Genomic DNA, 21414 nt, shown 5'->3' on the forward strand with positions numbered 1-21414 from the left:
ACACCACTAGGTCGACAAGGGTAAAGGTCGACATGGATCTAGGTTGACATGGGACAAGGTCGACATGGGTTTAGGTCGACACAAGCATTAGGTCGACAGTGTCTAGTTCGATAGTCAAAAGGTCGACATGGGGTTTTTCACTGTTTTTTGACCCGAATGTCGACACAGTCGACACTGTTTGAAGTGCACCGCATCCCCTCGCTGTGCTCGGCACACTATTTTATTCTCCCACCATGCCCTAGTGGATGGTAGGGCATGAAATACCGCCTGCCGGTATAAAAAACAGTGAAAACCCCATGTTGACCTTTTGACTGTCGACCTAATGCTTGTGTCGACCTAATGACCTGTCAATGACCTAGACCCATGTCGACCTAGACCCATGTCGACATATCCCCATGTCGACCATCACGCTGTAGACCAAATGACCGTATCCCATATAGGGACAGTCAATTGGTCGACACCAAAAGTTCAACATACACAAGTTGACATTGACAAAAAGGTGACATAGCAATAGGCAACACATGAAAAGGTCGACATGGGGTTTCACGATTTTTAGACTTTTGCATACTGTATCATGCATGTGATATCTGATGGGGAATGGTAAAATGTCCCAAAGCTTGTAAGGGGTACACTATAAGGGGGCGGCCCACTTGCTCAGGTGAAAAAACACACGTTGAACTTGTCCCTGTCCACCTTGTGCATATCGACATTGTGTCATTGTTGACCTATGGGTCATTTTGGGCCTGATTCAGGAGCTCAGCACTGCATAGAGTTCTGCCGTATGAGCAGAGTGTTATCCAATGACTGCGTGACTTGTGCCGATAATGCCATTTTATTAGTGTAAAGCTTTTTGTTTTATTTTTCCTTTTCATGTAGAAATTGTTCAAATCCATTTCTGCACCGATCAACTCCGGCAAGCCCCTGACGGGTACGTTCTGGATCGCTCGTACCAATCTATACACGTGAGAGATAATATTCAATGCAGCGTTGCTCAGGCACTGCAGGGGGCGCTGTTGTCACGGCTGCCTTAGTGACTCTTAATATTTACTTTTATCATTCAAAGCGGCATATAAGGGGCAAATATGCATAAACAGGTTGGAATTTGTGCATGTGAGAAATGAAGGTGCAAATTGGGCAGGTGTGGCTAAAGTTAGTTTGGGCTGGTCATATGTCCCACGGTGACGTCACTGGTGGAGCCCAACATGCAGTGCCTGTCCTGTTTCTTGGTGGTAGCCATGCCATGGTTTGGTGGTAGCCGTGCCATGGTTTGGTGGTAGCAAAGCTTCCATATACCAAACAGGTGTGACCGATGCCCCAGAACTCCGCCTTACCGCAACCTCAATGCACGGACAGCGCAATAGCGAGCCTGACAGGGCCCAGATACTTTTCAGGGGGTGTGGCCTCATTGCAGGAGGCGTGGCCATGTTAAAAAAAATACAGAGAAAATAGCATTACAAGCATCTCTGTGGCCACACTGCAGCCAAGCACACAGCAGCATCTTCTGGGTTGATAAGAGTTGCTGATGCAGCTGCTGTTGCCAGGTAACGGAGGCCCGGGTAATTTCCCCCCTCTCTCTGCGCCACCATGCACGGAACCCCAATATATAAACAAAATTGGACTAAGTCGTAAGGCATCAGCGCTTCATGATACTGCAAAATGTGCGTTATCTGGGTGCGACTGAGCCTCTGTATGAAGTACAACAGAACTTGGCGCATACTTGCCTATTTTTGAACACTAGTTTCAGGGAGATTATAGTTGGTAATAGAATTTTGCAAAGCACCCCATTGAGGGCATGTGTCATGCTCCACCCAACGGGCGTGTCTAGTTCCATATATGTAGAGATTATGAAAAGAGATTGTGAATGTGGCACCTAGAAGCGTGGGTGTTTACTGCTGCATCTGAGAGAAATCTTTTAAAATGACTTATATCCAAATGTAGATGAGCCCCAAAGCCGTTAGTAAGAGCTACTATACTTGGTAAAGTGCTGGGAAATGGTGCTGATGATTCAATGTAAATGTATCTGTCTCTCATTCCTTTTTTCCCAAAAAATTTAACAGTGTAATGTGGGCTAGGTGACATGAGGGAGATTGCTAGACTAATGAGGGGGAGAGGGAGATTGCTTTTATTTCAGGGAGTCTCTTGCAGAATGCCAGAGGGGAGGTAACTATGATGTAACAGTGTAATGTGGGCTAGGTGACATGAGGGAGATTGCTAGACTAATGAGTGAGAGAGGGAGATTGCTGTTATTTCAGGGAGTCTCCTGCAGAATGCAGGAGGGGAGGTAACTATGATGTAACAGTGTACTGTGGGCTAGGTGACATGAGGGAGATTGCTAGACTAATGAGGGAGAGAGGGAGATTGCTGTTATTTCAGGGAGTCTCCTGCAGAATGCCGGAGGGGAGGTAACTATGATGTAACAGTGTAATGTGGGCTAGGTGACATGAGGGAAATTGCTAGACTAATGAGGGAGAGAGGGAGATTGCTGTTATTTCAGGGAGTCTCCTGCAGAATGCAGGAGGGGAGGTAACTATGACTTGGCGGGAAAAACTGCGTCCTCTGTATCGCTGCACTTCGTATACAGAATCAGGCTCAGTCGCCCACAGATCTATAAATGTGACACATCAGACTGATCTGTGCAGTCTTGTGTTTCAGTGTACCAGGCGCGCCAAGAAGGGACGTATGGTGCGACTGTAGCCATACTGTATGAGGACGCGCGTGTAGTTTAGGTTTGATTACACTTTTTTGATATCCTGTTTGATAAAAGTGTGTTTTCATTCCTAGATGAACAAGTTGTGATGGGAAACAAGCTCCTCGTTTATATAAGGTAAATGTTGTATTTCCCGTTATTGCAGCGCTCATGTGTGGCAGTGTCCGATATTAGACCTAATGCTTTATTTACTAAGTGGCGGAGGCAGCTTCTCTATGTCCAAAATTAAAACTTGCTCTTCTCTTACCAGCAGAACATGGCTATAATACAGAGCATTGCACTTTTTAAGTTTCAGTCACTAACACACTGGGAAGTTGGATTTTAGAAGCTGCCACTGTGTTTTGCACAGGAAAGTCACCAGAAAAATGCCCACCGCCATTTTCCTGGAGTCCCATGCATCATGGAGGTGTCAGTCGCCATGTGTGTTTCTGGGCCCTAACTCAGGAGGTGTTAGTGATCGTGTGTGTGTCTCTGGGCCCCACCTCAGGAGGTTTCCGTGATCATGTGTGTCAGGAGGTGTCAGTCACCAAGTGTGTCTCTGGGCCCCACCTCAGGAGGTTTCAGTCACCAAGTGTGTCTCTGGGCCCCACCTCAGGAGGTTTCAGTCACCATGTGTGTCTCTGGGCCCCACCTCAGGAGGTTTCAGTCACCATGTGTGTATCTGGGCCCCACCTCAGGAGGTGTCAGTCACCATGTGTGTCTCCGAGTCCTACTTCAGGAGTGTCAGTCACCATGTGTGTCTCTAGGCCCCATCTCAGGAGGTTTCAGTCACCATGTGTGCCTCTGGGCCCCACCTCAGGAGGTTTCAGTCACCATGTGTGTCTCTGGGCCCCACCTCAGAAGGTGTGAGTCTCCATGTGTGTCTCTGAGCCCCACCTCATGAGGTGTCCGTGATCATGTGTGTCTGTGGGCCCCACCTCAGGAGGTGTCAGTCACCATGTGTGTCTCTGGGCCGCACCTCAGGAGGTGTCAGTCACCATGTGTATCTCTGGGCCGCACCTCAGGAGGTGTCAGTCACCATGTGTGTCTCTGGGCCCCACCTCAGGAGGTGTGAGTCTCCATGTGTGTCTCTGAGCCCCACCTCATGAGGTGTCCGTGATCATGTGTGTCTGTGGGCCCCACCTCAGGAGGTGTCAGTCACCATGTGTGTCTCTGGGCCCCATCTCAGGAGGTGTCAGTCACCATGTGTGCCTCTGGGCCGCACCTCAGGAGGTGTCAGTCACCATGTGTGTCTCTGGGCCCCACCTCAGGAGGTGTCAGTCACCATGTGTGTCTCTGGGCCGCACCTCAGGAGGTGTCAGTCACCATGTGTGTCTCTGGGCCGCACCTCAGGAGGTGTCAGTCACCGGGTGTGTCTCTGGACCCCACCTCAGGAGGTGTCAGTCACCATGTGTGTCTCTGGGCCGCACCTCAGGAGGTGTCAGTCACCATGTGTGCCTCTGGGCTGCACCTCAGGAGGTGTCAGTCACCATGTGTGTCTCTGGGCCCCACCTCAGGAGGTGTCAATCACCATGTGTGTCTCTGGGCCGCACCTCAGGAGGTGTCAGTCACCATGTGTGTCTCTGGGCCGCACCTCAGGAGGTGTCAGTCACCATGTGTGTCTCTGGGCCGCACCTCAGGAGGTGTCAGTCACCATGTGTGTCTCTGGGCCGCACCTCAGGAGGTGTTAGTCACCATGTGTTTCTCTGAGCCCCACCTCAGGTGGTGTCTGTCACCATGTGTGTCTCTGGGCCGCACCTCAGGAGGTGTCAGTCACCATGTGTGTCTCTGGGCCGCACCTCAGGAGGTGTCAGTCACCATGTGTGTCTGTGGGCCGCACCTCAGGAGGTGTCAGTCACCATGTGTGTCTGTGGGCCGCACCTCAGGTGGTGTCAGTCACCATGTGTGTCTCTGAGCCCCACCTCAGGTGGTGTCAGTCACCATGTGTGTCTCTGGGCCGCACCTCAGGAGGTGTCAGTCACCATGTGTGTCTCTAGGCCCCATCTCAGGAGGTGTGAGTTTCCATGTGTGTCTCTGAGCCCCACCTCATTAGGTGTCAGTCACCATGTGTGTCTCTGGGCCGCACCTCAGGAGGTGTCAGTCACCATGTGTGTCTCTGGGCCGCACCTCAGGTGGTGTCAGTCACCATGTGTGTCTTTGAGCCCCACCTCAGGAGGTTTCAGTCACCATGTGTGTCTCTGAGCCCCACCTCAGGAGGTTTCAGTCACCATGTGTGTCTCTGGGCCGCACCTCAGGAGGTGTCAGTCACCATGTGTGTCTCTGGGCCGCACCTCATGAGGTGTCAGTCACCATGTGTGTCTCTGGGCCCCACCTCAGGTGGTGTCAGTCACCATGTGTATCTCTGGGCTCCACCTCAGGTGGTGTCAGTCACCATGTGCGTCTCTGGGCCGCACCTCAGGTGGTGTCAGTCACCATGTGTGTCTCTGGGCCCCACCTCAGGTGGTGTCAGTCACCATGTGTGACTCTGGGCCCCACCTCAGGAAGTTTCAGTCACCATGTGTGTCTCTGGGCCCCACCTCAGGTGGTGTCAGTCACCATGTGTGTCTCTGGGCTCCACCCAGGTCTCTGCTGATCATTTTAGCTTTACATATTTGTTGTATTGCATGTATTGCTGATCCATTGTTTGCATTGAAGTCTGGGGGGGTCACTGTCATTGGACCCCCTCTGGGTAAGTCCCTCGTTCATGCTTTCCATGTACTTATGTCTCAGTATTACCTGTCATGACAGCTCCAGTTTGGCTGGGCGGGCGTATCCTTTGGGAGACATTCCGGAAGACTTGGTTCCACAGGTGAAAAACCAGGTCAGTTACCTGTATTGCCTCGTCAGGGGCCACTAATTAAGTCATACTGTTTTTGTCTCATTGTTATTTGTGTTAAGGAGCTTGATTATCATTATCTGGGTGCTCTCTATCCCTTTCTAAGTATGGGGGTTATTCAGACCTGACCTGCTTATTTGCAAAGCCCTGTGCGATGCTGCGAAAGGCCTGCGATTAGCTGCAAATCCATTCTCAAGTGGCTCACCATGTAATGATTCCCCAGTGTGTGCAGTCTGTGCGTAGCCCAGGACTTACACGGCGGCTGTGATAGAATCAGGCTGATCGGGGGCAGAGCTGACATCACATGACTTCCCCTCACACACCTGCATTATCCCTGACACTCCCAGATATCAGCCGCTCACCATGTAATGATTCCCCAGTGTGTGCAGTCTGTGTGTAGCCCAGGACTTACTCAGCGGCTGTGATAGAATCAGGCTGATCGGGGGCGGAGCTGACGTCACATGACTTCCCCTCATACACCTGGCCATGCCTGCGTATTACCTGACACTCCCAGATAACAGCCGCTCCGCATGTAATGATTCCCCAGTGTGTGCAGTCTGTGTGTAGCCCAGGACTTACTCAGCGGCTGTGATAGAATCAGGCTGATCGGGGCGGAGCTGATGTCACATGACTTCCCCTCATACACCTGGCCACGCCTGCGTATTACCTGACACTCCCAGATAACAGACGCTCACCATGTAATGATTCCCCAGTGTGTGCAGTGTGTGTGTAGCCCAAGACTTACTCAGCGGCTGTGATAGAATCAGGCTGATCGGGGACAGAGCTGATGTCACATGACTTCCCCTCACACACCTGGCCATGCCTGCGTATTCCCTGACACTCCTAGATAACAGACGCTCACCATGTAATGATTCCCCAGTGTGTGCAGTGTGTGCGTAGCCCAGGACTTACTCAGCGGCTGTGATAGAATCAGGCTGATCGGGGGCAGAGCTGACGTCACATGACTTCCCCTCATACACCTGGCCATGCCTGCGTATTACCTGACACTCCCAGATAACAGCTGCTCACCATGTAATGATGCCCCAGTGTGTGGTCTGTGTGTAGCCCAGGACTTACTCAGCAGCTGTGATAGAATCAGGCTGATCGGGAGCGGAGCTGACATCACATGACTTCCTCTATAACACCTGGCCACGCCTGCGTATTACCTGACACTCCCAGATAACAGCCGCTCACCATGTAATGATTCCCCAGTGTGTGCAGTGTGTGTAGTGTGTGTGTAGCCCAGGACTTACTCAGCGGCTGTGATAGAATCAGGCTGATCGGGGGCGGAGCTGACGTCACATGACTTCCCCTCACACACCTGGCCACGCCTGCATTATCCCTGACATTCCCAGATAACAGCTGCTCACCATGTAATGATGCCCCAGTGTGTGGTCTGTGTGTAGCCCAGGACTTACTCAGCAGCTGTGATAGGATCAGGCTGATCGGGGGCGGAGCTGACGTCACATGACTTCCCCTCACACACCTGGCCACACCTGTGTATTACCTGACACTCCCAGATAACAGACGCTCACCATGTAATGATTCCCCAGTGTGTGCGTAGCCCAGGACTCATCAGCGGCTGTGATAGAATCAGGCTGATCGGGGGCGGAGCTGACGTCACATGACTTCCCCTCACACACCTGGCCACGCCTGCATTATCCCTGACATTCCCAGATAACAGCTGCTCACCATGTAATGATGCCCCAGTGTGTGGTCTGTGTGTAGCCCAGGACTTACTCAGCAGCTGTGATAGGATCAGGCTGATCGGGGGCGGAGCTGACGTCACATGACTTCCCCTCACACACCTGGCCACGCCTGCATATTATCTGACACTCCCAGATAACAGCCGCTCCCCATGTAATGATTCCCCAGTGTGTGCAGTGTGTGTGTGTAGCCCAGGACTTACTCAGCGGCTGTGATAGGATCAGGCTGATCGGGGGCGGAGCTGATGTCACATGACTTCCCCTCACACACCTGGCCACATCTGTGTATTACCTGACACTCCCAGATAACAGCCGCTCACCATGTAATGATTCCCCAGTGTGTGCAGTGTGTGCGTAGCCCAGGACTTACTCAGCAGCTGTGATAGAATCAGGCTGTTTGGGGAATATATATATATATATATATATATATATATATATATATATATATATATATATATATATATATATATATATATATATATATATATATATATATATATATATATATATATATATATATATATATATATATAGTGCAAACACGCCGTATGAAGAGCCCCAATCTGTTGTTTGTTTTCCAGGTTTTTGAGTTCCTCATACACCTCCACTCCCCGGAGGCCCCCCATGATGAGGAGGTGTACCCCTATATCCGCACCTTGCTGCATTTCGACACACGAGAGTTCCTCAATGTTCTGGCACTGGTAAGAGGGGTCATTACGGGGAACGTGGTTTATTACTCCACAGCGTATGGTAACTAATTCTTATTGCTACATTTGCAACATTCAAAATTATTGGTTTATTGATGCTCCAATCGCTGTGCACTGCATGATGGGAAGGGTTGGGCATTGGTGCTTTCCTCTTAACATTTGCCCTAATTATAATTCTATTCCAATGCACACGCTTGCCTATAGTATTGCTGTATACACCTACTCTTATACGGTATTAGGTTATTATAAACCTGAATGATTGTCTGTTTGGTACCGTTCATGCTCTTCGGTTCCATTTAAGAACAATTACATATTTTACTTTTCATTTGCTGCCTTGTAAAAGTAAAGTAAAATCTAGTAATGGTGGGTGGAATGCCCCCTGTCCGCCATGTGCAGTAGCACCCACTGCTGAGACGAACAAACGGACATGTACGGAAGAGAGTTACATAGTTACATAGTAGGTAAGGCTGAAAAAAGACTTGCGTCCATCTAGTTCAACCTGGTATAGATATCCATTGCTGATTTGGTAGGTTCTGGTATTTTACAGACAGATTATATTTCTTATTTGTACCCATGGATGTTTTTCTCCAGTAAATGTTTGTCCAACTTTGCCTTGAACGCATTTAATGAGCCAGCCGTTACCACCTCTCTGGGAAGAGAGTTCCAGAGTTTGACTGTTCTGACCGTAAAGAAATTCTTTCTACTAGCTGAATGAAATCTTTTTTTCTTCTAATCTATACTCATGCCCTCGCGTCCTCTTCATAGAACCCTAGTAGATTAGTTTGGCATGAACGATTTTTCACGAACCCATGTTGGTTAGTACTGAGTAGACAGTGATGATCTAAATATTCCTGGATACCATCCCTTAAAAATCCTTCAAATAGTTTACCCACAATTGATGTTAAACTAACGGGTCTGTAATTAGCGGGATCTTCCTTTTTTTTGAATATTGGCAATACCTCTGCTATTCTCCAATCTTTTGGTACTATACCTGACGATAGTGACTTGCTAAAGATATAATGTAGGGGGGTAGCTAGTTCATCCCTTAATTCCATTAATACCCTCGGATGAATCCCATCTGGCCCTGGTGATTTATTTGTTTTGAGTTTGCTTAGCCTCAGTATTATTTCCTTCGGCGTGAAATCCACAATGAGATCTGGCTTATTTGTCCCGTTTGTGGTAAATGTTCGTTCCACAGTCTGCTCTCCCTTAGTAAATACTGATGAGAAGAACTCATTTAACAGTTTTGCTTTTCCCTTGTCCTCAGTTACACTTTTTCCACTAGTATCAGTTAGTGGGCCTATGTTTTCCTTAATTAAACGTTTACTATTTATGTATTTAAAAAACTTCTTTGGGTTGGTTTTGCTTTCAGTGGCTATGCACTCTTCATATAATATTTTAGCTGCTTTGATTACCCCTTTACAAGTTTTGTTTGATTCTTTGTATTTTGCGAACGCCTCCTCATTCAAGTTATTTTTATAGAATTTAAAGGCTCTGGTTTTATTGTTGATAGCTGACCTTACTTCTTTGTCCAACCATGGTGGCTTTTTTTTGTTAAATTTACCTTTAGTTACTTTAGGAATGTATTCAATAGTTAGTGAATCAAGCATCTTTTTTAGAGTATCCCACATTTCCTCTGCATTTTTTCCCTCCATAACCGTTTCCCACCCAATTCCTGTTAGGGCTTCCCTGAATAATTCAAAGTTCGCTTTTCTGAAGTTTAGTATTTTTGCAGATCCTTTTTGATGTAATTTACTGAAGTTGATTTCCAGTGAAACCATATTGTGATCACTGTTCCCTAATTGTTCAATTACTTTTGTGTTTGAAACTAAGTCTGTGTTATTTGTTAATACTAAGTCCAAGAGTGCCTCATCACGAGTTGGAGTTTCTACCGTTTGTGTAATAAACTGGTCTTTAAGTAAGCTTAAGAACCCATTGCTTCTTGCTGATTTACCTGTTTCGTTTTCCCAATCAATGTCGGGTAAATTAAAATCCCCCATAATTAATACCTGACCCTGATTTGATGCTTGTTTGATTTGGTTTAAAAGAAGAGACTCTTCCCTTTCGTTTATATTTGGTGGTCTATAGCATACCCCTATTATAAATTTGTTTTTTGTTTTTTTATTATTGTCGGTTATCTCTGCCCACACTGTCTCCGAGTTGTCGTCTTCCAGGTCTGTGCTCATATTTTTCTCACATGATGTTAAGTTATTATTTACATATAGGCACCCCCCCCCTCCCCTTCTATTTTCCCTGTCTTTCCTGTAGAGTGTATATCCCTCCATGTTTAACCCCTTCCTGACAGAGCCAGTTTTTGCGTTCCTGACAGAGCCCTTTTTTTCAAATCTGACATGTCTCACTTAAGTGGGGATAACTTTTTTTTGCTTTTACTTATCCCAGTGATTTTGAGATTGTTTTTTCGTGACACATTGTACTTCAAATTAGTGGTAAATTTGGGTCGATACAGTCTGTGTTTTTTTGTGAAAAATACCAAAATGTCGTAAAAAAATGGAAAATTTAGCAATTTGCAAAATGTTAAATTTTCTGCTTGTGAGACAAATAATCATACCACTCAAAATAGTTAATAACTAACATAGACCATATGTCTACTTTATGTTTCCATCATTATTTCAACTTCCTTTTAATTTTTTTGGACACTAGGAGGCTTACAATATGAATAGCAAATTCTCAAATTTTCAAGAAAATTTCAAACACTGATTTTTTTAGGGACCAGTTCAGTTCTGATGTGACTTTGAGGGACTTGTATGTGAGACACCCCCATAAATGATACCATTTCAAAAACTGCACCCCTCACAGTATTCAAAACAGCATTTTGGAAGTTTGTTAACCCTTTAGGTGTTTCACAGGAATTAAAACAAAGTGTAGGTGAAATTTCAAAATTTCATTTTTTTTGCAGATTTGCAATTTTAATACATTTTTCTAAGGAACACAGTACATTTTACTAGAGAAATGTGACTAAAAATTGATTCCCCCAATTCTTTTGTTTTCATAAATATCCTATATGTGGCCCTAGTGTGCACGTTGACCAAACCACAGGCTTCATAATAGAAGGAGCACCTACTTGATTTTGGAGCCTCCTTTTTATGAGATTATTTTTTAGGCACCATGTAGGTTTCTAGGCACCATAAGATGCTAAAAGTTAGGAACCCCCCCACAAGTGACCCCATTTTGCAAACTACACCCCTCAGGGAATTCATCTAGGGGTATAGTGTACATTTCAAACCCCCAGGGGTTTCACCAATTGTGGTACAACTGGGCAGTGAAAATGAAAAATTATTTTTTTTACACAAAAATGCAGTTCTGGCTCCAAATTTGTCATTTTCAGAAGGTATGAAGGAGACAAAGCACCCCAAAATCTGTGCCCCAATTTCTCCCGAGTACGGCAATGCCTCACATGTGACCAAAAAATACCATTTGGGTGCATGGCAGGACTCAGAAGGGAAGGAGTGATTTTTGGATTTTGCAGCTCAGATTCTGGTGGAATTTTGGTGGGTGCTATGTCGCATTAGCAAGACCCCCCAAGCACCAATACAGTGGAACCCCCCCACAAGTGACCCCATTTTGCAAACTACACCCCTCAGGGAATTCATCTAGGGGTATAGTGTACATTTCAAACCCCCAGGGGTTTCACCAATTTTGATACAAGTGGGCAGTGAAAATGAAAAATTACATTTTTTTACACAAAAATGCAGTTCTGGCTAAAAATTTTTCATTTTCAGAAGGTATGAAGGAGAAAAAGCACCCCAAAATCTGTGCCCCAATTTCTCCCGAGTACGGCAATGCCTCACATGTGACCAAAAAATACCAGTTGGGTGCATGGCAGGACTCAGAAGGGAAGGAGTGATTTTTGGATTTTGCGGCACAGATTTTGGTGGAATGAATGGTGGGTGCTATGTTGCACCAATACAGTGGAACCCCCCCACAAGTCACCCCATTTTGCAAAGTACACCCCTCAGGGAATTCATCTAGGGGTATAGTGTACATTTCAAACCCCCAGGGACTTCACCAATTTTGATACAAGTGGGCAGTGAAAATGAAAAATTACATTTTTTTACACAAAAATGCAGTTCTGGCTCAAAATTTTTCATTTTCAGAAGGTATGAAGGAGAAAAAGCACCCCAAAATATGTGCCCCAATTTCTCCCGAGTACGGCAATGCCTCACATGTGACCAAAAAATACCAGTTGGGTGCATGGCAGGACTCAGAAGGGAAGGAGTGATTTTTGGATTTTGCAGCTCAGATTCTGGTGGAATTTTGGTGGGTGCTATGTCGCATTAGCAAGACCCCCCAAGCACCAATACAGTGGAACCCCCCCACAAGTGACCCCATTTTGCAAACTACACCCCTCAGGGAATTCATCTAGGGGTATAGTGTACATTTCAAACCCCCAGGGGTTTCACCAATTTTGATACAAGTGGGCAGTGAAAATGAAAAATTACATTTTTTTACACAAAAATGCAGTTCTGGCTCAAAATTTTTCATTTTCAGAAGGTATGAAGGAGAAAAAGCACCCCAAAATCTGTGCCCCAATTTCTCCCGAGTACGGCAATGCCTCACATGTGACCAAAAAATACCATTTGGGTGCATGGCAGGACTCAGAAGGGAAGGAGTGATTTTTGGATTTTGCAGCTCAGATTCTGGTGGAATTTTGGTGGGTGCTATGTCGCATTAGCAAGACCCCCCAAGCACCAATACAGTGGAACCCCCCCACAAGTGACCCCATTTTGCAAACTACACCCCTCAGGGAATTCATCTAGGGGTATAGTGTACATTTCAAACCCCCAGGGGTTTCACCAATTTTGATACAACTGGGCAGTGAAAATGAAAAATTAAATTTTTTTACACAAAAATGCAGTTCTGGCTCAAAATTTTTCATTTTCAGAAGGTATGAAGGAGAAAAAGCACCCCAAAATCTGTGCCCCAATTTCTCCCGAGTACGGCAATGCCTCACATGTGACCAAAAAATACCAGTTGGGTGCATGGCAGGACTCAGAAGGGAAGGAGTGATTTTTGGATTTTGCAGCACAGATTCTGGTGGAATGAATGGTGGGTGCTATGTTGCACCAATACAGTGGAACCCCCCCACAAGTCACCCCATTTTGCAAAGTACACCCCTCAGGGAATTCATCTAGGGGTATAGTGTACATTTCAAACCCCCAGGGGTTTCACCAATTTTGATACAAGTGGGCAGTGAAAATGAAAAATTACATTTTTTTACACAAAAATGCAGTTCTGGCTCAAAATTTTTCATTTTCAGAAGGTATGAAGGAGAAAAAGCACCCCAAAATCTGTGCCCCAATTTCTCCCGAGTACGGCAATGCCTCACATGTGACCAAAAAATACCATTTGGGTGCATGGCAGGACTCAGAAGGGAAGGAGTGATTTTTGGATTTTGCAGCTCAGATTCTGGTGGAATTTTGGTGGGTGCTATGTCGCATTAGCAAGACCCCCCAAGCACCAATACAGTGGAACCCCCCCACAAGTGACCCCATTTTGCAAACTACACCCCTCAGGGAATTCATCTAGGGGTATAGTGTACATTTCAAACCCCCAGGGGTTTCACCAATTTTTATACAACTGGGCAGTGAAAATGAAAAATTACATTTTTTTACACAAAAATTCAGTTCTGGCTCAAAATTTTTCATTTTCAGAAGGTATGAAGGAGAAAAAGCACCCCAAAATCTGTGCCCCAATTTCTCCCGAGTACGGCAATGCCTCACATGTGACCAAAAAATACCAGTTGGGTGCATGGCAGGACTCAGAAGGGAAGGAGTGATTTTTGGATTTTGCAGCACAGATTTTGGTGGAATGAATGGTGGGTGCTATGTTGCACCAATACAGTGGAACCCCCCCACAAGTCACCCCATTTTGCAAAGTACACCCCTCAGGGAATTCATCTAGGGGTATAGTGTACATTTCAAACCCCCAGGGGTTTCACCAATTTTGATACAAGTGGGCAGTGAAAATGAAAAATTACATTTTTTTACACAAAAATGCAGTTCTGGCTCAAAATTTTTCATTTTCAGAAGGAATGAAGGAGACAAAGCACCCCAAAATCTGTGCCCCAATTTCTCCCGAGTACGGCAATGCCTCATGTGTGACCAAAAAGTGGCAGGACTCAGAAGGGAAGGAGTGATATTTGGATTTTGCAGCACAAATTCTGGTGGAATGATGGTGGGTGCTATGTCGCATTAGCAAGACCCCCAAAGCACCAATACAGTGGAACCCCCCACAAGTGACCCCATTTTGCAAAGTACACCCCTCAGGGAATTCATCTAGGGGTATAGTGTACATTTCAAACCCCCAGGGGTTTCACCAATTTTGATACAAGTGGGCAGTGAAAATGAAAAATTACATTTTTTTACACAAAAATGCAGTTCTGGCTCAAAATTTTTCATTTTCAGAAGGTATGAAGGAGAAAAAGCACCCCAAAATCTGTGCCCCAATTTCTCCCGAGTACGGCAATGCCTCACATGTGACCAAAAAATACCAGTTGGGTGCATGGCAGGACTCAGAAGGGAAGGAGTGATTTTTGGATTTTGCGGCTCAGATTCTGGTGGAATGAATGGTGGGTGCTATGTGGCATTAGCAAGACCCCCGAAGCACGGTGAAATTATGAACCTAATAATCCATAGATGTGTGGTATATTTTAAAACACTCCTTTATACATAGGCCGGGTTTGTCGGGGCAAGTGTCACACTGGAAAATAGTTTGCTTTCTTATTCCCTTTTTATAGCAAACTTTGCACCTTTTTTGTGTCCTGCCCTTTTTTCCAGTGGAGGGGATTTCATCAGGAAAATGCTGCCCTGGTACAATACGGGGGCCAGTACTAGAAGTACTGGGGCCCTCTGCCTGCTGGTTCCCAAATATTAGGCCCTTTATGACTTCCTCTTGAAAGTGCATAAATGTCCCCCTCTGGCCGGTAGAACGGAATAGCACGTAAGCGTTATACAGTGCCATCTGGATGATATACACGGCCAGCTTCTTGTACCAGATTTTTGTTTTCCGCAGGGCACTGTACGGCTTCAGTACCTGATCTGAAAGATCCACTCCGCCCATGTACCTATTGTAATCCAGGATACAATTAGGTTTTGAGGTGTGGGTACTGGTACCTCGTACAGGGACGGAGGTGGTACTGTCTCCGTGAATTGTTGTCAGTATAAGGACATCCCTCTTGTCCTTATATTTGACCAACAACATATTTTCGGTGCATATTCCCCTGCTTTCACCCCTTCTCATTACTTGGGCAATGTGCGTTTTTGGGAGGCCTCTTTGGTTCTTGCGCACAGTACCGCAAGCTGCTGTACCTCTTGAACCAAGGGCCTTAAACAGGGGGATGCTGGTGTAAAAGTTATCCACATAGAGGTGATAACCTTTATCCAGGAAGGGGTGCACTAAATCCCAGACAATTTTTCCACTAACACCTACGAGGGAGGGGGGGCATTCTGGCGGTTCAATTCTTGAATCCTTCCCTTCATATACCCTAAACCTGTGAGTGTACCCTGAGGTGCTTTCACACAGCTTATACATTTTTATGCCATACCTTGCCCTCTTACTGGGAAGGTACTGGCGGAATTTAACCCTTCCTTTAAAATGTATAAGGGACTCGTCTATGCAAATGAATTTATCTGGGATGTACATGTCTTCAAATTTGGCACTGAAATGATCAATGACCGGCCTGACTTTGAATAGCCGGTCAAAGGTGGGATCATCTCTGGGTGGGCACTGTGCATTATCGTTGTAATGCAAAAATTTAAGGATCGTCTCAAATCGAGCCCGGGGCATGGCCATACGGTAAAATGGGGTGCTGTACAGAACATCTGTACTCCAATATTGCCTAATTTCTGGCTTTTTTACTATGCCCATATGAAACACCAGACCCCAAAACGTCATCATCTCTACTGCATCTACAGGGGTCCACCTAGCAAATGATGACGTGGGGTTTTGAGCAATAAACTGCTGGGCATATAAATTAGTTTGGTCCACCATTAAATTTATAAAATCATCAGAGAAAAATAATTTGAAAAAGTCAATTTCTCTGAGACCTGTGGAATCAAATTGGATTCCTGGCATGGCCAAAAACTCAGGAACCTGGGGCTCAAAATTGTCTGGTGGTGGGGTCCATACGAGATCAATTATTGGGGGGGGGTCTCAGCTGCTCTACGGGGGCGTCTTTGAGGGGGTCCCTCATCACCAGAGGAGGAAGAGGAGCTTAAGGCGAATCCTTCAAATTCCCCGCTTGCATCACTGGCTGTGTCAGAGTCAGAAGCAATCATGGCATATGCCTCCTCCGCTGAATACATTCTTCTGGATGACTGGGATGACATTTGGGATGACATTTGGGATGCCATTTTTATTTTTGTGTTACTGGTAGTGAAATGTTTCAACACGTGTATAGTGTAGGGGGGGTACAAACTTTATTTCAACCCGGGGGGTATGTAGTGTGTAGTGTGTATGTAGTGCAGAAAAAAAAAAATACTTTATACAAAAAAAAAAAATTGAAGGGGTTAAAAAAAAAAAATTGAAGGGGTTAAAAAAAAAAAAAAAAAAGGTCCTGCGCCAAAAATTGAGCACAGATGTTGGTCAGTAACGTCCGTCACTGAACAGCGCTCAAAGGCAACAGGAATTTGATCAAAAAAAAAAAAAAAATAGATCAACCCTGTGCCGAAAAAGATGATCAGTGATGTACGTCACTGATCAGCGCACAGCGGCCACAGGACACCCACAAAATCACAGTGTGTGTAAAAAAAAAATTAAAAAAAGACCCCACAGCACACACAAAAAAAAAAAGGTGATCAGTGATGCGACACTGATTACCAGTGAGGGGCAGCAGGTGCACAACCTTTGGTGCAACTGACAGTGCAACTGGCAGGTATATATAAAAAAAAAAAACCTCTGCACCCCCAAAAAGTTGCTGATCACCTCAGATATAGTGATCAGCACAAAAGGCGGGGGCAGCAGACACAAAATTTAGCACTCTCTATCACTCTCTGTCACTATCTCTCTCTATCTCTCTATCTCTCACTATCTAACACTCTATGACACTGCAGCAGCAGCAGTGACAGGTATATATATATATATAAAAAAAAACCTGCGCCCCCAAAAAGTTGCTGATCAGTTAATTTATACTGATCAGCACAAAAGGGGGGGCAGCAGTCAGTTATATAAAAAATATATAGCACAATCTGTCTCTATCTCTATCTCTCTCTCTCTATCTCTCTCTATCTCTCTCTATCTCTCTATCTATAACTATCACACTGCAGCAGCACAAAATATAGCACTCTCTGTCACTAGGCCTCTCTATCTCTCTCTCTCTATCTCTCTCTATATCTCTCTATCTCTCTCTATCTCTCTCTATCTCTCTCTATCTCTCTCTCTATAACTATATCACACTGCAGCAGCACAAAATATAGCACTCTCTGACACTATCTCTCTCTATCTCTCTCTATCTAACTAACTAACGCTATTACACTGCAGCAGCACAAGTTCACAACACAGGAAGTCACAAGTAACAGGATCCAGGAAGCATCCAGCACACTACAAGCAGTGATGAAGCAGGCAAGATATTTGCAAGGATCAGGTAAGTATTTTGCAAGGTTCTGGTCAGTATATCGCGGCAGCTAGGCACGGTGACCGCACTGCACGCAATTCCAGACCGGAATGGCGTCTGCAGTGCAGTCACCGTTAGTTTAAACCCCCCTCCATGGCTGTGATTGGTCCGTCGGTCCGACGGACCAATCACGGCCTTTGGGGGCGGGCGGGGTGAGGTGGGGTGACACCAGTGTCACCCTTACACCCCGCGGTGATTGGTGCTGTACTTTACAGCACCAATCACCTCCGATCGCGTGTCACCGGCGAACGTTATTCGCCGGTGACACAGAAAACGCTGTAATTGGCTGTTCACACTGAACAGCCAATCACAGCGATCGCCGACGGGGGGGCGGCATCGCAGCCCCCCCTGGGCATGCACGGACATGTCTGATGTCAGGGACAGCAGACATGTTGAAACTGTCACCGCGTCTATAGACGCGGTGACAGTTAAATGCCATGACGTACATTTACGCCATGTGTCGGGAAGTACTTCCCGACCATGACGTAAATGTACGTCAATTGTCGGGAAGGGGTTAATGCCCAGTCATGCGACTCATTACACCATGTTTCTGTAATACCAATGATGTCGTAGTCGTCCCTACTGATCACCGTTTCTAGCTCCCCGATTTTACTTACTAAGCTTATTGCATTAGCCAGTAAGCATTTTAATTTATGTTTATTTTTAGATATGGCTCTAATATTGTGATTAGTTTCACCCCAGGACCCATTTGAATTCTTTACTAGCTTCCTCTTTCCCCTCTCCCCTTCAATAGACTCTCTACAGGCCTCCCCACCATGCACACTGCCTGCCCTCTTTATAGTTCTGGGAATTCTTCCTCTGTCATTCCCTCCTTCCCGTATACTAAGATCATCTGTACCTAAGAACTGTAATGGGGTAACGTGACTGTTACAACATAACATTTTATTACATGACATTCCTGATGCACCCTGAGAGTTACCCCCGATTATACCCTTGTTATGTCCCAGGACTTTGTCTATGTCTCCGTCCCCCCCCCCCCCATCTCCTTCCCCCATATGATTCCTGATCCCAGTCCGGCTTCTCTCCCTGATGGTCCCATAATGTCTTGCTGCCCCCACCCCCCCGTCGCCTAGTTTAAAATCTCCTCCAACCCTCTAACCATCCTTCCCCCCAGCACCGCACCCCCCTCCTCGTTCAGGTGCAATCCATCACGGCAAAAAAGATGGCGCCTGACCGAGAAGTCCGCCCAGTGTTCCATGAACACGAATCCCTCTTTCCTACACCAATCCTTAAGCCACACATTTACCTCCCTGATCTCCCTCTGCCTCCCTGAGCTAGCGCGTGGCACTGGTAATATTTCCGAGAAAATTACCCTAGATGTCCTCGCCTTTAATTTCTTACCTAATTCCCTATACTCTTTCTTGAGGACATCCCACCTACCATTGACTTTGTCGTTGATGCCGATGTGCACCAAGACCGCCGGGTTGCTCCCAGCCCCTCCCAACAATCTGTCGACTCGGTCCGCGATGTGCCGTACCCGAGCACCCGGGAGGCAACAGACCGTGCGGCGATCGCGGTCCCGATAGCAGATTGCCCTGTCTGTTCTCCTAATGATGGAATCCCCTACCACCACTATCTGCCTTGGTACCTCACTAACTGTCATCCCGTTTGAGCTAGAGGGACCGCACCTCTGGTTGCTAGAGGGAGCCGTCTCCTCCAGCTCCGTCATTTCGTCTCTATCCTCCCCCGAAACTTCATCCAACCGGGCAAATTTGTTCGGGTGTGATAGATCCGAGATGTCGTTCCTGTCCCTCTTGTCCCTCTTGTTTCCCCTTCTAACCGTGACCCAGCTGGCTGTCTGATCCTCCTCCTCTACCAGTGACCCCATCTGCAACTCCTCCACCGTTCTATTTAGGCTTTGCTCAAGATTGTAAATGTCTCTGAGTGGAGGGGATACGGTTACCCTGCAGCGCCGGTTACACTAACTTGTGACCCCCACATATGACGTAAGAGAAATACCACTATACAGATAATAGAAGGATCATCAACAAGGCATTCATAAAAACGGCTGCGCTGGAACGTTTGCTGTTACCCGTAGCAACCGCTTCTAAGTATTATTTCTGTTACAGTTTAGGAAGTGCAGTTACTGTTCAGTATCCTCAGACACCATACGGATTACAGGTATACAGCGGAGTCAGATCCTCTTACCGCAGCGCTTGACGATGTGAGACATTAACCGCCATCTCTCATAGAGTTCAATAGCATTCATTAATTTTTTCCCCCGGATCCACTTGTCCTTGATGATTTATAGAGAATAAGTGCATGTACGTGCTGAAGTGCGGATGGGCGCGGACTGCTCAGCGTAACGCAGCTGCCGTAAGGGCACGTCTGGGGGTGATCTAAGTATCATTCCTGTAAAAGACTGCTAATATTATTAGTGCGCCGCAGGACAGTGTCCCCAATTTCTCCTCTTCTGCGAGTCCCCGTCACAGTGTCAACATTTTGTGCAGTTTTTCTTGTCGCACACTCAGGAAGTCTGTGCGCAACTTCCCCCCCCCCCCCCCCCCCTCCAATGCGTGGCTTTCATCTGCTTGGGGAAGGCTTGCTTATTATCAACACCACGACTCGGCTTTAGTTCAAAGACAGGACGTTTAATCCAAGCGTCTCTTTTCCCCTCTGAAGTCTCTTTTTCTGAAGCATAGTCCTCGGGAGACTCGAATAAAATTAAATGAGGTTTATTCAACTCCCTGCAAGCTCATAATCTAGCAAGAGAACAGGGAATGATAATTAAGTTGTTCGAAGACATCAGACGACGAGGCCACTGGGAAGGCGCAGGGTAGAATGCCACGTATATGTCCAGGGTCACTGCCTGGCACGTATTCCTCTGTCCGTATGCACCGATCACTATATGTAAACTTGTTTTTATATACAATGGTCTAAAATATATATATATACATATATATATATATATATATATATATATATATATATATATATATATATATATATATATATATATGTATATGTGTGGAGTTTGCATATTCTCCCCGTGAGTGCATGAATTTTTCTCTTGAGTATCCTGGTTTCCTTCCACATTCCAAAGATATAAAGATGTATATTTGGATTGTGGGTTAATTGGTGACTAAAAAAACAATCAATTACTCTATACTGTATGGGTGGGGAATTCAATTGTTGCAAAAATTATTGGGCGTACAATATTGCAATTCAGTTGTTTTGGGCTGCCTTCAATTATGGCTGTTATTATGCCAAAAACCCAGCTAATCGAATGAGTGCTACAGGAATAGTGACATTTGAGCAGAGAGACTTTTCTCTGAGGTCTGTGAGCTGTGTGCAGCCTCAGCTACATGTGCCCAGACAGAGCAGCAATTGAATTGCTCCTGGTCTGCGGGTGTTCTAGCACTGCAATCTGTTTCTCGGCCAAAAGCTACTTCACAGAGTGAGCTCTCTGGGCTTGTGCATTGACGTGATGGAGAATGAAAAGGTTTTCCACAACTCTGGCCTCTTTCTTCGGATGTCTTTGAATTTCGATTTGCTTTGATGTGTTTTCCCTATTTTTGGTAACAATGAGATTTCCTAGTGCATGGCTTCAGATCCATGTTTCTTCACATGTAATAACTTTAACTCAAAAATGCAAATCCACTTGAAATTGTTCCAAATTGTCTGTACAAATTCGTATTCAATCTATATTCTACTTGGCGGCAAGAAGCCTTGGAACCACCTTAGCACAAACTTTTGTCTTATTATGATCTTAATGCAAAACCCTTCTAACTGTTTCTTAGCTGATGCTCACCAGTTTTGCTATTATTCGTATTTGACCTTTAATTGCAACGATTTTCTCAATTAAATTTTTTTTTTTTATTTGTTTT

General features: G+C 45.8%; 1 protein-coding gene across 1 annotated transcript in view; it reads left to right on the plus strand.

The window, feature by feature from the left end:
- Positions 1-21414, plus strand: part of VPS8 (VPS8 subunit of CORVET complex) — a 144655-nt gene that overhangs the window by 42327 nt on the left and 80914 nt on the right. The window contains exons 24-27 of the mRNA XM_083154376.1: positions 877-928; positions 2782-2824; positions 5435-5507; positions 7810-7929. Of these exons, the coding sequence (XP_083010502.1) occupies positions 877-928; positions 2782-2824; positions 5435-5507; positions 7810-7929 (288 nt within the window). The remainder of the gene's footprint in view (positions 1-876; positions 929-2781; positions 2825-5434; positions 5508-7809; positions 7930-21414) is intronic.

The sequence above is a fragment of the Crinia signifera genome, chromosome 7, assembly GCF_055691185.1.
Source record: "Crinia signifera chromosome 7, ASM5569118v1, whole genome shotgun sequence".
Classification (NCBI taxonomy): Eukaryota; Metazoa; Chordata; class Amphibia; order Anura; family Myobatrachidae; genus Crinia; species Crinia signifera.